The sequence below is a fragment of the Pholcus phalangioides genome, unplaced genomic scaffold (assembly GCF_987345545.1).
Source record: "Pholcus phalangioides strain wild (caught in Gottingen) unplaced genomic scaffold, Ppha-v1.0 ptg000039l_1, whole genome shotgun sequence".
In the NCBI taxonomy this organism is placed as follows: domain Eukaryota; kingdom Metazoa; phylum Arthropoda; class Arachnida; order Araneae; family Pholcidae; genus Pholcus; species Pholcus phalangioides.
In genome coordinates, this window is record NW_028301625.1 from 12,490,048 (window position 1) to 12,508,264 (window position 18,217).

General features: G+C 33.8%; 1 protein-coding gene across 1 annotated transcript in view; it reads left to right on the plus strand.

Annotated features, from left to right (window-relative positions):
- LOC149065596 (organic solute transporter subunit alpha) overlaps positions 1-18,217 on the plus strand; it is a 42,803-nt gene that overhangs the window by 6,337 nt on the left and 18,249 nt on the right. The window contains exon 4 of the mRNA XM_089253791.1: positions 7,692-7,765. Within this exon, the coding sequence (XP_089109917.1) occupies positions 7,692-7,765 (74 nt within the window). The remainder of the gene's footprint in view (positions 1-7,691; positions 7,766-18,217) is intronic.

Consider the following 18,217-nt stretch of genomic DNA (forward strand, 5'->3'; position numbering starts at 1 on the left):
AGCTATATACAGGGTGATTATAATTAAAGTTTTGATTCCAAAACTATACAATAAGTACTGATCCGAATGACTTGAAAATTTGCATGGATACTCCTGAAGCAATGTACGTTTCTTTTGCAAAAGAAAAAAAGTGCAAAATGTGCAAGTAGATGATGCTGTACTTGGCCAGCAGTATAATCTATTTTGTGCAACCACATCATTTCGGCACTTCCACAGCATCAGTGTGTGGATAGAACTTCTATCAAGATGCACATTGCAATACCAGCAAAGCAGCTGCTGAAGACCGATTTTGACAGGATGCACCTTAACCCTTGCAACTTCTGGCTGTGGGGGTACCTCAAAATGTTATAAACAGTGGTCAGATTGCAAACTTTGGTGAATTGCAATCTCCAGCGCATTCCCTATATGTTAGAAGTTCCTCAGGAATATTAACGGGGGGGGGGGCACGTTTGGTTTAATAAAGCTGAATTGCAAGCACATCCACATTATGACCATGGCATACTCCGATTCTGTTGTTGAACAAGAATTTTTGTGCTTTCAACCTCATAGCCAGAACACGTGGTGGACAACATATTTAACATTTCTTAAGTAAGTTGTAGTTATTTGTTCAATTACTTCGTTTTTTGTGATGTTTCCATGAATTATGAAATCGTGAAATGCTATAATTAAGGTATCATTCTGCCATGATTCGATACCCGGTTCATCCTTGTCAGAAAACTTTCCTGACACAGGGGTACAACAAAAAACGGCGACTTGACCGCAGCAAAAAATTGCTACCGCAGGGAGTCCCCCATCGAGAGGTTAACGCGCCAACCTCTCGATGAGTATAAAAACAAGCCTGCCGTTTGGAATCGGCAATAAATTGTAGGTCCCGGTCTAATTAGCCCTCGTGTGCAGAAAATGACCGTGGTGCGACAAAAATGATCAAATGATCATTCTGCCATGACTGCCTATAGTTTCCATTCTGCGAGCAAATTCTCCACATGTTGGATGATGTCATTAATTTTACATTTTTAAGTATTTTTCCCCCTTTATCAAATAAAATTTAATTTTTTCAGGAATATTCATGTCAATTTTGAAGTCATTCTGACAATCGTTCTTTTTTTACAGTGTTTTGAAATCAGAACCTTAGCAATAATCACCCTGTATATAGTAAATCATTGCTAATTAATCTGCATTATTTATGCTTTATTAAATACATTATATTCATCTAATTTTTATTATAGTTTTTGCAAAATAGCTTCCTAATTAAGCATACTGAAAGTAACTGGAGAAAAACCTTTATATATTATGTGATTAATAATAATATTAAAAGAATTTTCAAACACACAGTAATCCATTGAGTTAAGCAAAAAATAATTAAATTGCAAAAGTTGTTTTTTGTTAAAATGTAAGAAATATTCATTGATTAATTAATATGGGAATAGTGTTAATTACATTAATAAACATTTTATTTTAGTTAATTATTAGAAGTTTGAATGATTTTTCAGAAATTTCATTGTTTTTAATGTCAATACTATTTAAAACAAAAAACTGGTTTAAACCAAAAAACCTGGTTTAAACCAAAAAAACCCAGTTTTTCGGGTTTTTTTACCAACCCTGCATTTTTGACTACTCAGTAAAATTTTCTAAAACTCTTGATACGGCAAAACCCAAGAAAACCTCTCCCTGAACGCCAGGTTCTACAGAACATCAGTTGGAAACCTGTGATCCACCCAATGTTTCTGAACATTTTTCTGTCCATGGCACCTTTTGATTTATCTTTTTTTTCTTGTGGCCTTTGTTTTGTTTTAACTAGGGTCTCCACATCCAGGAAAAAGATTCTTTCTACTTGATAAATTGATATCTGGGTAGATTAATGGTATACAAATTTTTTTATAAATATGGGGGATCTCCAGAACCTGAGCTGTTATATAGATGCCCATCAGTCTCTCGTGGGGGGGGGGGGGGTTGGGTTCTACAGGTGACTTTGCTGGAGTCTAAAAAAAGCCAACCCCCCCCCCCCCCCAATATGTATTTCACTTAAATACAATTTTTCAAGGTCTCAGTGGTCTCCCCTCAATCAAAAACCATGGCTCTTCTTTTAACATATTTCACCTGTGGCACCCCTTTAAAATATTCCAGGGTCACTAGGGAGCCAGATGGCCCCTGGTTGAGAACCACCAATCTATCCAAATACAAAGGCCATAACAGGCAAAATGTCTGACGAGATGGCTGGAAAAAGATGTCTATTAAAATATGGATGTCATATATAAACAAAATAAAGCAACCCAGTATAAAAGCATATACGTATCATCAAAGAAAAAACTAATAACTAATACTATATAATATACTATCCATAAAAAAATTTTATGGTTGTCTTAATTCTAAGCATGGATAGCTTCTTGATTTATCTTACTATGTTTATCGTATTTCTTTTCAAATGTGTCAATTGTGTTAGAGTTCATGACCCCCAGAGGTAAGCTATTCCATTTATTAACAAACCTATTAGAGGAAAACTCCCTGTGACACTACAACCTGGCATTGTCCCTTAATAAACAATACTGGTGTCCCCTTTGTCGAAGCAGTTGATTGACGGTTTATTAATAACTTGTGGTCCATCCTATCCATCCTGTTAAAAATTTTAAGAGAACCTCCAATGTAAACATATTCAAGAAATCAAGTCTTTCTTTGTTGCCAAGCCTAGTGTGCCAACAAGAGCATGAGTAGCTTATCTCTGCACCCCATTCAGCCAAGTCTATGTCCCTCTGTAGTTATGGTCTCCAAAAACCTTACTACTTTATCACACATCAAATTCCTGTCATATATTGCCGTACAGCGATTTCCAACTAGTGAAGTTGGGTGGAATAAAGGTGCCAATCTATCGTTGGTCATCCCAGGCTCGGTAAAGAACTTGCTTCTGATGTTCTCACCTAGATTCAAACTGGTGGACCTTGATGATAACCACCTTCATAGTATGCGACAAGCATCTTACCACTGTGCCACTTGGGCTCGAAAAAAATTATGGCATACTCCAGTCCAGGATGAACTAAGCTCTAGAAAAGCAGAAGAATGATTTTAAAAGAATGCGAAAAGACCTTTTTAAGAATGCAACTCTGAGCATTCTCTTAGTTTTTTTTTGACTAACCGCTGAACTATGTTTAGAAAACCTAAGCTGCTTGTTGATGAGAATTCCCGAAGCAGTGACCCTAATTGCATCAACAAATTGCTTCTAATGCCAATCTAATTCAACAAATTGCTTCTAATGCCAATCTAATTCAACAAATTGCTTCTAATGCCAATCTAATTCAACAAATTGCTTCTAATGCCAATCTAATTCAACAAATTGCTTCTAATGCCAATCTAATTCAACAAATTGCTTCTAATGCCAATCTAATTCAACAAATTGCTTCTAATGCCAATCTAATTCAACAAATTGCTTCTAATGCCAATCTAATTCAACAAATTGCTTCTAATGCCAATCTAATTCAACAAATTGCTTCTAATGCCAATCGCATGTAAACACTTCAGGAGCATGTAAACACATGTTGGCCTTGATTTACCTTCGGGAAATCAAGATAAACATAGACATTTTTGCCTTTTGCCAAAGCCATAGTCACATGATCATAGAAGCAAAGGAGGTTGGTTACACTTGACTTCCCCTTCTTGAGCCATGCTGGTTTTCTGACTGACAAGACATTACTCTCGTCTATCCAATTTCCCCAACAGTTCATTAGCACATTCCCTAAGGAACCTAGGATAAATATCATTTGGTCCTGGTGCTTTCTTGCTCATATATATTTTTAGAAGTTGTATGACTTCCACATCTTCCACTGGAATATCATTGACCCCATGACACACCCGCACTTTAGATATCATCTCTGCTATTAAAATTAATGCAAAAATGCTATTGAAAGCACCACACATGCCTACATTGCTCTCTACCCTAGATCCTTCTATCAAGATGGGGGCCAACTGTTTTCTTGCAGCCATTGTTGACATACTTGAAAAATGAGTTTGGATCAGTGCCAATGTTATCTACCAACCTTGATTTAACTCCCTTCTTTTTTTCAGTAAATGATGCCAGGTCACCTGTTCCACTTTTATGCTCTCTAAATGCCCTTCTTTTATCCAGACAAAGATTTCATACTTTTTCTGTGAACCACACACACACACAGGGGATGTGACAATCAAGCACGTTTTTTACTTATGCAGTAGAACCTCTTTTAACAGACTCCTTTTATCTGTTATTGGCTAGCTAACAAATAAGACAATTGAATGAACAACGTATTTGGGGAGGGTGGTTTGGATAATGCTTACATCATCAACCGCCCCCTTATGAAAATATGAATTAGGATTCAGAGGGGCAGAGCTGATGACAAAATTTTGCTGACAACAGGGGGGGGGGTAAAAAATGGCTAAAAATTTGCTTACGTAACCCTTATATAGTGGGAGTTACTCACTGTTGTAGACAAAAGAGTCGAATTCAAAATGAACCGGCAACAAGAGCTGAGGAGGAGGACAGAAAAAGAAAAATGGCAGAGCCAATCGTGAACGAAAACGTGATAGTGATGCTGATGGTGAAGAATAATTATTGTAAAAACTGTTGTCAGATTTTTGAGAAGGGTGGTGTGCTAGTTAGGTCGTTGACCAACTGGTTTGTATATTTGTTAATGTGGAATGATTCGAAGAAGTCCAAGTCAGACGGTGAGGGGCATTTTTGAATGATTTTGGCAGAAGAGAAGTCAAATTTATGGTCAAAGGACCAGCAGTGTTGGGCTATGGATGAGCGGTTAAAGTCTTGATTACGTATCTTCTATGCTCATTTAAACAGTATTAAACAGTTTAGTTTGGACTATATATGAAAGTCCGCATTGCCATGAAATACTGTAGATGCCCCAGTTGTTGAGTGGGTCAATGGGATCTTTTAGTTTAGAGAAGCTAAGTTTATTGACAGGGGTTGAAAACCACAGAAAAATTGTATTTTTGAAGAATTTTAGCGAAGGATTTAGCGATGCATAACCAACCAAGACTTTAATCGCTCATCCATAGCCCAACACTGCTGGTCATTTGACTTCTCTTCTGCCAAAATCATTTAAAAATGCCCCTCACCGTCTGACTTGGACTTCGAATCATTCCACATCAACAAAAATACAAACCAGTTGGTCAACGATCTAACTAGCACGCCACCCTTCTAAAAAATCTGGCAACAGTTTTTACAATAATTATTCTTCACTCATCACTATCACGTTCTCGTTCATGATTGGCTCTGCCATTTTTCTTTTTCTGTCCTCCTCCTCAGCTCTTGTTGCTGGTTCATTTTGAATTCGACTCTTTTGTCTACAACAGCGAATAACTCCCGCTATAAGGAGTAAATCTTCATTATTTTTCTTTTATTTTCTTATGTTTTGTTTTTGCTACTGATGAAGGAACTTCCTATAATTCTGAAATGCGTATAGCCATGGTTCCTTTTTGCAATTTTGGGTTCAAATACGTTGTTCATTCAATTGTCTTATCTAACCCAAAAGGTAATTCATTTTCTAGCTAACAAATGCCAATGTTCAGGTAGAATTGAAAGAAGCTAACAGTGAAAAGTTATCAGAAGTGAATCGGTTTATGCTGGGCGAGTTTGAGAAAACATTTTTTTCATTTGTAGGTATTTTTCTTGTGTTACTTTACCCATAGTGTGTGCCTGGTGGCATTCTCAAGGTGTGTCTTTTCCTATGGCTGGTTCGATTAATCTGATTGGTCTTTCACAGTTAAACATTTATGTTGAGTTAATAGAGTTGATCAATCCGATTAAAATTTCAATTAAAAGTTTCAAAATTAATTTTATTTGTGAAACGAACTGATTAAATGTCTTAAATTATGTTCCTTTATATAACATTTCAGATAATTGAGATAAATGATCATATTTAGGAATATTTGAATCAATATTTTGATGCAATTTTTGAGCATGGGAAATATTACAAATTGATTTAATGAAAATTGATGATTTCAGTTTCAATTTTGAGTTTGAGAGGAGTTTTAGAACAGTGGTCTTCAACCACCAGTCTATGAAATACTTCATACAATTCATGTAGATGCTATATAATTTCAGATTTAACAAATAAAATACTATCTCTATATTGTCTTTTATTTATCTTAGTCATCAGCAAATCTATGACTTATTTATCCAATTTCAGCCAGTTCATGAAATTCACTGTGAACAGCAGTTTTCGTATTTGGGAAGAACCATTTAGAAGTGAAACCCAATCTCTTTTTATTATCATTTTGAGAATTTGTAGCAAAAAACCTGTCATTATCAGATTACAGTATGCTTAACAAGGAAAGGGTCCCAATGTATTGTCGTCAAAAATTTATGAAAAAAATTAAGTACATTCATCTCGCCCAGAAAAACACAAAAACAAAAAAATTAGCGGCGGAATGCAATTATTAAAGCCACAAAAAATTATTAAAATGATAACAGTCGGCTACTCATTGCCTCTCTTGCTTTTTGGTGATATCTATAAAAAAAAAAACTTATTTTTTCCTTTCTTTCCTCCAGCTTCTGTTTTAGAAACTAGTTATTTCTCTTTTTTCTCTTATGATGTCAGTCTAGGGTTGCGGGATATTTTAAATTCATTCTTGGCCTTTATTGGTGTTCAAAATATTAATATTAAATTTTTTTTTGAGTGACCCATAATAATTCCGCCAGATTTTTAAATATTTTTGTGCACATTTATATGAGTGGAATCAGTGGTATTTTTTTTATAAAAAAATTTTGAAAACATCATCTTGGGACCCTTTTCTTGTAAGTTGTAGAAAATTGTCTTCTGATAGGACTATAAATTCTTAAAGTGTGTACAACCAGTCATCACATGTATACACGCCACGGCTGATCGCTCTGAGTATGACAGCTATAACCATCATCCATGCAGATTTTGGTCTGTTTGCCATTCTTTTTATGGATTTTGAATGAATATATTGGTCATTTGTAGGGGGAGGTGGCATTTGCAAGAAACTGTAAATTTTTTATGAATGTTTAATATAGAGAAATGAGTCATACTACTTCACTACACACCAGTCACATCGCTGTACGCAATTTACTGCCATTCATGAGTTCGGTTGGAAATGAAGGCGCCATCTATCAGTGATCACCTCAAGCTCTTCGGGGAAAATATCTTATTTATGCTCTTCCCCTGTTTCGAACCTGGGACTTGATGCAAACCTTCATGGTGGTAGATGAGCATCTTACCACCACACCACTTGGGCGTAAAAAGTGCAGATCAATGACTCATACCGGAATGTAATTTTGTTATATAATTTTTAAAAGAAAATGTTATTCAAAAACAAATTTTTCAGAGTTCAATTTTTAAAATTAAAAAAAGAAAAACTGAAAACCATGCTTCTTACCATTTTAAATATCGACCACAGGTTGCACTTCAAGAATTTAAATACTCCGATGACTTTTGAATCTGAATTTGTTTTTGTCTTTAAACATAAAGATATTTTCTTGTGTTTAATTTAAGGGATTCTTTTATGTTGCCATCTTGTTCGAGTTTTTGGCATTTAAAATTTTACTAGATATTTTTTATACATTATTCTGCAATCTACAGAAATATAAAAATGAAGCATTTATCGTATGGAGAAAAATTGAATTATGTTTTATACATATTTGGTTTATGCATTTTATATGGTTATTTTGAAAAGTTATTTCACAAATTTTGCAGATTGTTGGCTTCTGCTTCTTTCTAAATTTATTGATTCCACGTGCAACCAAGTATACCACACCACTGGTTGTTTTGTAAGTATATTTGTCAAATTATTTTGGTACTCACAGGCTTCATGAAAAATTGAATAAGTTCTGATCTTTTTTTTCCTTCACGGTGATCATCTTGATTCTGTCACTGACCTGTCAATTTTTACCATAATTTTGTTTAATATTGAGCTTATCAATGTAATTTTCTATATATTATCATTTAAAGGGCCTTTCTGAGAACAAGATCTCAAACTACTATCTTTGAGAGTAATTATCTAAACTGGTAGCAGTACCGTGTTAATGCATAGGCCCACCCAGGCATGGCCCTGGGGCCTCAAGAGAAGAGGGGGCATCACAAAAATGATCTAGATCTAGTTGAAATTTTCAAGATTAAGCATATAAATTTATCTGGTGGGCCTATTATGTGCTTAAGACAGCCCTGACTGGTAGGTGAGGAGCAGGATACCACTTTTGCCGAGAGGCCCACGATGCTGTTGAAACATTTCTGTTTAGTACAGGTAATCATTGACTTAAAACTTAATGATTTATGAGAGTCATTAGCAGTAACATAATTTTGGCTTTCCTGTTTCTCAAACCCGAGCCCTTGTGATTTTTTGCTCTGAGGCCGTCTTTAAGATCTGTTCTACCATGTGTCTGTAGTTTGTTAAATTCTGAATAGCAATGCACCATCTGGTGAACACCCAGTTTTTTAAATCTATTTTCTACCTATCCCTTCATTAAGAAATTATTACATAATTCCCTTGCTAATCTGAAATTCTGCATGATCCCCCCGAACAGCTCTTAAGAAAAAAGATGTGTGCAAGAAAGTTGAAGAATCCATAAAAACAACAAAAAAATCTCAGAAATTCTATATTTTTTCATGTTATATTTTATATACAGACAATAAATACATTATCATACCTCATAATGATGAATTACATAGTTGCCTTGAAAAAATCTTCCATTTTCATTTGATGGAGCGACGTATACCGAGTGGATGATGCAGTTCATTCATATAGCCATCATCTCAGAAACCTGATGTTTGTAGAGGTTGCTGCTCCACATATTAAAGGGCAGTTTCAAGAGCAACCGAGCTTCTGAATGAGTCTTTCGAACATCATGATCTAACCTATCACTTGACGATGAGTCAGCGTTAGTTGAAACTCCAGAGATGATTTCTGCATCCATAAAAATTTGATGGCTGTTAGTCTAATCATGACATTTAACACCCCCTCCCCCACTTCCTTGGAACCAGGAATTTATTTTAAAAGCTGGAGAATTTCATTCTTTTGTTATTGGATTACTTTTTGTTTCTTGATTATCGTCGCAATTGTTGGCCATAATTATTTTCAGGTTTTCTTCAGCTAGGTTTTTGTCATGCTTTTCCTTTGTTTCTGTCGCCAGTAAATGTGACATCTCTTTCACTTAATTTTTTTTTCTTTCTTTGGAAAATGGAAAGGAAATGAAAGGAATGAAAATGAAAAAAACAAAAGAAAAATTCATTCTCATATTCAATGAGACATTGAAGTAACCTTCAACTGTGTGTTTGATGCTGTGCAATGCCCCTTGGTCCATTGGATAAAGGAAAGATGTTATGTTGGGTGGTGAAAAAATTACTTTAATTTCACTACAACATAATTTTTCTGGGTAAGGATGACTTGGTGCCAGGTGGACTCATCCTTTTCTATCCACACAATGCATGTTATCGCTTTCATTCAATGTATTTATTGCCTTCTGAGAAAGAAAGAATCATAGGATTTTATTCACTTTCATTGTTAAACTGAATTATCTGGTCTGTAACTCTTATCCCACCTATAGGTATACTCACTATTATTACAGTCTTGAAAGAGCACCATTTCAAAGACAAACCCTGGTAATCTAAACTTTTTGCTAATTGGAACAGATCCTAGTCCCAATTAGTTTGGATTAGCAGGGTTCTATTATAATGTTTCATAACTTTCTGATAGATGATTAAAGCTAGAATGGGAATGAATTTTGTATTTGTTTAGACAAATACAAAATTTGAGGCTACAACAGGCAAATTACGCAAGGTGACTAAAAAAAAATCAATATAAATAAAAAAATAATATTGTGACAAAAGCCCATAGAGAAATGTTTCTCATAGCCTAAACACATCAATAGCAATGAATCAGGGGAAAACACTAGAATGAATTACCTATAAAAATATGTTATTCATTTCAGTATGGATAGCTTCTCGATTACTCTCACCCAGCTCATCATAATTCGTCTTGAAAGTATCTATTATGGGAGAATTCACGACAACAGAGGGTAAGCTAGTCCATCATCCCTGTTAGAAAAAGCTCCTTTTGATGCAACAACCTGAAATGTCCCTAACCAAAACTGGTATCCCAGAGTCAAAGCAGTTTGAATAATGGCATAACAATATTTCATCAGCAATGATATTGATCTCATTGAAAATCTTAAATCCTTCAATCATATCTTCATGATGTCTGCATTATTTAAAAGAATATTCAATGAATCAAGTCTCTCTTCATAGTGCAAGCCTTGCATAGTGGGTATGCAAGGAGAGCTCTTCTTTGTACCCCTTCAACCAAGTTGATATTTTTCTAACAAGAGGGTCTCCAAACTGTACGGCATACTCTAGGCCAGAATGAACTGAGCCTTAGAAAAGTAGAAGGATGATGCTAGAAGAACATGAAGAGACCCCTTTTTAAAAATCAAACTGAGCATTCTATTTGTTTTTTTGCCCACTTCAGAACAATGTTCAGAAAACCTAAGGCGCTCGTCAATGAGAATTCCCAAATCGGTGACCCTAGTTGTATCCAGGATAGTGACACCATTCAACTCATAAGTGAAACGTGGGTTGTTTGAATCAAAATGAGTGACCATACTCTTTTCAACGCTGATAGTTATGCACAATTAATTTGCCCATGCTGCAATCCAATTTGAGTTCGCCTGGAGCAACTCCCTATTGCTTTGATTACTATCTACAACGTCTGTAGTCAATTTGCTAACAATCAATACCCTGATCAAGTATATGGATAAAAAGCGTAAAGGGTATGAGATCAAGAACACTTCCTTGAGGGGCACTTCACTTATGACTGAGCAATCATAAAATTTCCCTTTCACCATAACCTGTCGGGATCTATTCTGCAACCATGATTCTAACAAATTCAAGTTTATTAGTAATATACTGTCCATGAAAAAGATTATGGTTGTCTCATCTAAGTATGGATAGCTTCTCAATTTATTCCAAAATGTTTATTGTACTTCTTTTTAAATGTGTCAATTGTGTTAGAGTTCATGACCCCAGAGGTAAGCTATTCCATTTATTAACAAACCTATTAGAGGAAAACTCCCTGTGACACTACAACCTGGCATTGTCCTGTAATAAACAATACACGTGTCTCCTTTGTCGAAGCAGTTGATTGATGGTGTATTAATAACTTGTGGTCCATCCTATCCATCCCCGTTGAAAATTTTGAGAGAACTTAGATTATATCCCCAGACACCTGCGTTCCTCCAATGTAAACATATTCAAGAAATCAAGTCTTTCTTTGTTGCCCAAGCCTAGTGCGCCAACAAGAGCACCAGTAGTTCTTCTCTGCACCCTATTCAACCAAGTCTATGTCCCTCTGTAGGCTGGTCTCCAAAACTCTTACGGCATATTCCAGTCCCGGACGAACTAAGCTTCGAAAAAGTGGAAGAATTACTTTAGGAGAACGCGATGAGATCTTTTTGAAAATGAGACCGCACGCACACACACACAGGCATTCTATTCACTTTTTTGATGACCGATGAACATTGTTCAGAAAACCTAAGCCGCTCGTCAATGAGAATTCCCAAATTGGTGACCCTAGTTGCATCCAGTATAGTGACACCATTCAACTCGTAAGAAAACCATGGGTTGTTCGAACCAAAATGAGCAACCATGCACTTATCAACGCTAAACGTCATGCTCCATTCATTTGCCCATGCTGCAATTCTGTTTAAGTTGGTCTGCATCAACTCCCTATCGCTTTGATTCCCGACTACTCCCATTAGCTTCACGTCATATGCAAATTTGCTGACAATCCCATCGATACCTTGATCAAGTTTATCGGTAAAAAGTGAAAAAGTATGGGGCCAAGGACATTTCCTTGAGGTACTCCCTTGTGACAACTGTCCAATCAAAGAATTCCTTGTTCACCATAACCCGTTGTGACATATCTCTTAACCACAATTCTATCTTGGGATTGGGTACAATTCAGCAAGTTGCTTCCAATACCAATCTAGTGTAAATGCTTCAAGAACAGTTGAACACTTATACCTATGTGTTTCATTGTAAGTCATAATTGTTTTTAGTTAAGGTTAGTCTCACATCATGCATAGATTATGCAACGTTTATTTTCTATATTAACACTGCTGCTTATCAACTTTAAAAATAAAATATAGAGGGGAGAGAGAGACACAAAATCTCTCTCAAGCAAACACTTTTGGTTGATAATGTTGAAGTGTGTGTTGTGTTTGTTTTTTTTGTTTTTTTTTTAATTCAAATTTATTTTCCAAGATTGGTTGCACAATATCAGAAACAGTCAAATTTCAATATTTGTCGTTTAGAAGCCAACAGGGCTGCAATTAGATGCTTGGTCACCCTGGGCAAGCACGCATTTTGATGCCCCCTTGTAATGCTGAAGGAGAGGTTTCAGAATGAAATTTGCATCCCCTCAGGTCTAGCGCCCGAGGCACAAGATGTGCCTGCCCCTCCCTAGTTACGGCCCTGGAGGCCAAAGCCTGTACGGAATGATCAATTGAAAAGAAAGACAAAAAGTAATAATAAAAAATAGGATAATGTTGCATAAATTTTTCAACAATTATATAGAAATACATGTTACATGGCAGTAGTATTTAATGCAAAAAAATTGATATGAGGCAACCACAGGCATATTGATAATAAGGTAATTTGCTTCTATATTTGAAAATATACAATTATATCATCTATTGTTATTAGAAATTCGAATGTGGTTTTTTAAATGATGCAAAACTTAGACAAATTCTGTATTACCAAAGGTAATGCATTAAATAGTTTAGGAGCAAGATAGAAAGTGGAAATGTTTGCAAAATATTCCTTTTCTAAATGAGGGTATGCAATAAATTTCATTTGGTCTTCTCAATTATATAGACTTTGTGAGCATACTGATTTATTATGATATAAGTAAAGTATGGTTCAGTAGATGGCGTTATGTTTTATGGGGAGTAAATTTAAAATTCTATAGGTTGGGATTTGAGAGCGAGCACTGCAAATAGTTTTGAATAGATCAAATAGGTGGTTGATTTTGATTATTGCCTCTCCAGATGATGATACCATAATTGACAATTGAATAAAACAATGTGTATGTAGTATATTTCTCTCAGGAATTGTGCTGTTATTTTCTGTTTGAGATAATAGAATTTATATACAATGAAATATAGTTTTTTAGTTATTTTTCCAGTGTATGAGTTTTCCATTTTAGATTGTAATTAATATAAAATCTAAGGTATTTGATATTTTGTACTTGTTGAATCTTTTTGCAGGAACAGTTGATGTTCATCAGATATGCTGGACTATTAAATTTTAAATTAAAATCAATTTCAAAGTCACTTAAGTTGAAATGAATCACTTTAGTCTTTGAAAGAATTGATAAAAAAAGTCATTAGTCATTGAGTTAAGTCATTAGCTAGAAACCATTTTCTGATTAAGCATAGATCTTTATTTATTTGAGTTGTTAGAGTAGGTTGAAATTGTTGGAAGAATATAACAAGATTAAATCATCCACTTAAGTGATTATAATACCATGGATATTTGAAAATCATTTTTAGTAAATAGACGGAGTTGATTCTTGCAGAATAACAAAAAGTGTTCAGAGGTAAAGAATGTTGTTTTTTAAATAAAATCTCTATTTCTTCAAATCAATAGTTATGTTGAGGTGATAAAATATTTAGAGAATGAAAAAGTTCTAGTGAGGAAGTACTGTAATCGTTAGTTATCAATCTGATTACTCTTTTGTGCATTTAGTTTACATAAATCGGTTATGAATATTATAAAAAGTAAGGGTGCTAAATTTGATCCTTGAGGGACTCCTGTTTGTAATGTGATATAGTCACTTAGAATGTTTTGAATTTTAACTCTTTGTTTACGATTATTTAGGTAAGAAAAGAACCAGTTCAATGTGGTACCTCTGATTCCTGCAAAACTTAGTTTCTCAATGAGAATTGAATGACTTACATTATTGTATGCCTTTAAGATGTTTAAAAATATTTCAAGAATAAATTTACAACTGTCAATACTGTTATAAACAAATTTAATGCAATTTTCAAATTTTTGCTGTATAATAATAAAATTTCTGCGGTTGACATTTCAATCTCAATTTGACTGAAACATAAGTTTAATAGAGCGTTTTCTGTACCACAACCTTTAATGTATTCATATTAATTTTCAGCAAAGAAATTTGTTAGGTTAAGAAATTTATAAATGCTCGATGATAAAAATTTCAATAATTCTGGGAAAAAATTGGGAGAATCTATATTGATCTGTAATTGAAAAGGGAATTTGTCTCTCTGGATTTATAGATCATCATCAACAACCATTTTCAATCCACTGCTGGATGAAAGTCTAAATTTTTTCATTCTGCTCTGTCTGATGGTTTTGCCATCCAGTTGACTCCTGCCACTTTCCTGATCTCGTCAATCTATCTTGCGTGGGGACACCTTCTCGGACGTTTAACACCACAGGGTACCATTCTAGAATACTCATGGTCCATCTTTTGTCCTGTCTTCTTGCAATATGTCCAGCCCATTTCCATTTCAAACGTTTGATTCTTTCCATGATATCATATACCTTTGTGTGGTTCCTTATCCAAGTGATTCGTTTTCTGTCTCTCCTTGTGATGCCTACCATACATCTTTCCATGCTCCTTTGTGTTGTCTGTAGCCTTTGTATCGTCTTGCTTGTGAGTGCCCATGTTTCAGCTCCATAAGTCAGTGCTGGTAGCAGCACACGCTGGTTAAAAACCTTTCTTTTCAGGCATAATGGCATGTGACTCTTCAGAATTATGCAGTTTTTGCCAAAAGGTGCTCCATCCAATCCTGATCCTTCTGTTTATTTCCTTAATGATTCCGTTGTCCATGGTAATTTCTTGTCCCAGGTATACATAGCTTTCTACTTCTTCTGTCTCTATGTTGTTGAGCAAGATTGTCCTCTTCAAAGCAAAGGGGTTGAACATAACTTTAGTCTTTTGCAGATTCATTTTCAAGCCCACCTGAATACTTGCCTTCGCCAATTCTTTTATCATTTCTTCTAGTTTGTCTTTATTACTGCTGATAATAACAATGTAGTCTGCAAAACGCACATGGTTGAGAAGTTCTCCATTTATTTTAATTCCTTTTTTATATATAGGCATATGATTTATAGATAGGTAGATTTATTTATAGGTTGCTCATTTTAAGGAATCTGGAAATATGGCTTAGTAAAAAAGATGTATTAATAAATTTTGTTAGAAATTCCATATTATTTCTTGAATATTTAAAAAAATTAGATATATACCATTACTATCAGTCAGGTGCAGATTTCTTGGAGAATGTGTTTAGAGTATTTACAAATGTGGTATTATCGACATCAAGAAAACAAAATTTATAGTTGGATATAAGTAATTTTTTAATTCATTAATATCGTTAAAAGCTAGATTGCCATTGTTGATGTCTTTTAAATGGGTGTTGAATCGGTTTGTTAGTTCAAAGCTATCAGAAAAAGCTGGAGAAATTGAAGTTTGGTTTTTATGATTGATATTATTTATGAATTTCCATTTTTGATGGTTTGTATTACATTTAATAATAAAAATGTATAATATACATTTTTATTATTTATGATTTTCAATTTCAGTGCATTAGCTAAACAATTATATAAGCGGGTTTAAATAATGAGTCACATATACACATAAGAATGTTTCCTTAATCTATTATATATAATTTTTCATTTCTATTGATAAAGAAATAGATTTCAGTCGTCATAATTTTTTTTAATTTGTTTTGATATGTTACAAACTTGAAATTATTGTTAATAGAGTTCAGAGTGGATGTAAATTACTGATATTGTAAATTTAAGTCATTATACAACCAGAAAAAATTTTAATTGATAAAATAAGTAGAAAGTTTTTTTACCCACTAATAGGGGGGGGGGGATTTTCGAGAGATATAGAAATTAGGACATTCTCATAATTTAATTTTAGGAAGAATGGAATAGTGATCGGTTAAATAATATATCGGTTGATATATATTCCAGAGGAAAATGATAATGTATGATTTTGATGTTTTTCAAAATATGATCGATACACGTTAAGGTATCTTCAACTCTGGTTGGTTCATTTATTGAAATTTGAACTGAAATAGATTATTTTGATAATTAAGTACATCAGAATTTTTTATTAAATCTATATTCATATCACCTATTTGTACAATGTTTCTATAATTTAAATTTTTTAAGACAGAATCCAGTTTCGTGTTAAAATTTGCAATAGTAAAATTTTGAGAGCAATATATTTTTTAGTGATATTAATGTAATTTTCAGAAAAAATTTAGCTATATAGTAATATAATTTCCACAGTTGACATTTCAATTTCAATTTGACTAAAACATAAATTTTGTGTATAAATTACAATGGCTCCTGATTGATTATTATATTATCTCTACAATTAAAAAATGCATCAAAGCCTTCAATTCAATATAAATCAGTTTCATTACTATAAATCCAAATTTCAGAGAGAATTAATATTGAAATTTGGTTCATATACTATGGTAGTAAAGCAATTAGGTTACCAAAGTTAGCACGCATGTTCTATTTACATGAAAAATATTGTAATATGACTTATAATTTGTTGGTACAGAGAATAAAAACAACTTTAAATCATCCAGGTTTGTTAAAGTAATGCAGTTAGATTTGAGAGTGTTAGTTATATCTGTCAAGAGGTATATTAATTATATAAGTTAGTTATATCTGTATGTGAGTGTAGGTCATCTTTAGATTTTACATGATAAATTCTGGGCGAGTCGTTCTCGCGTAAGAATATTTTATCGTCGTGGGTCCAACAGTACTTATAACTGTGTTCCATTTTAAACTTTCGCACATTAAGAAACAGTGATTTTAGTTCTGGTGTAAGATGTTCATTGAAATAAAGGGACATCCAGAAATCTTAAATTTATCTCAGGAAATTTTTATTCTACGATCTTTCAATTTTCTCAAAATGTTGTGACATAATTTTTTATGCGAACTGTAAGATTATATGTGGCCTGTCCTTGTTGAATGATGGTACTCGATGAGTGGTCACTATATTTTCACTGATATTCGTCATTGCTAGTGCATTTATGGTTATGAAATTTGTTGAAGATTTTCATTCTTTGTTTCTGGGACATTTGAGATCTCAATGTTGGTATGCCTGGAATATTGTGTTTATTAGATTATGTCATAATGCGAATCCCTCATTTTCTTTTTCATCTCTATTTTCTATAGAAAGGAGTTCATTTTTGGATATCGGTTCATTGTTCATTTTTTGAAGAGTTTTAATAGTTGTTTTCAATTCTTTGATTGTTTCATTGTTGAAGTCATTTGCCTGAAGTCATCCATCTTTCATGAAATGAACACTTTAAGTTCTTTGTTCTGTTGGCTTATTTTGTGTAGGATATCTTGAGAAGTTTCTGATTCCCCCTTGTGATCTTGCAGATGAAGTCGTGATGTCTTAAAAGTACATGGCACATAACAATTTTTTGTTTTTATTGGCTGTCAATTGACAAAAAGATTTTTCATTAATACCATCACACAGCTAGCAGAAATTTTAATTGCACTTGGAGCACTAGACTCAATTGGAATTCACTAAGATGGTACCCGAGCAGGTCTTAGAAGACATGATTTCTTAGATGATATTTAATGAAGCAGAATAATTAAAATTTACCAGTTTTAATTTTCAGCTGGTAAAAACAACTAGTAAACAAAGATTGTTATAAGTTTAAAAAAAGTATACAGAAAATAATTTTTTGAGGAGTGAAATCAAAGTGTGCGTACAACGTGGCTACTGTTGCCAAAAAATTTTCAGCATTGTAAAATATAATTCACCCATGTGTTACAAACGGTGTTTATTTTTCAACTACTATAATACAGTGAAACCTGTATGAAACTGAACATCGATAGACTCAAATAATATTCCATTTTAGACAGATTTCCATTTTATAAAGATGCAAATAAAAGCACTAGTCATTGAACAGACTATATTTTGATTCCGTTTAAGACAGGTTTCTGTCTCACACGGTGTCCGTCTTAGACAGGCTTCACTGCATAACAATATAATGTAACTTACACAATAAGAAAAAAAAGTCGTGATTGTTATGTGTATGTTTGCAATTTTGAGTTTAAGATGCTATTGAATTTTTATTATCTGAAAAATAAATTGTTCTTGTTTCTCTATCATGTGTAAAGTGAGAATGGACAAGTTTTGTAATTTAATATTATTA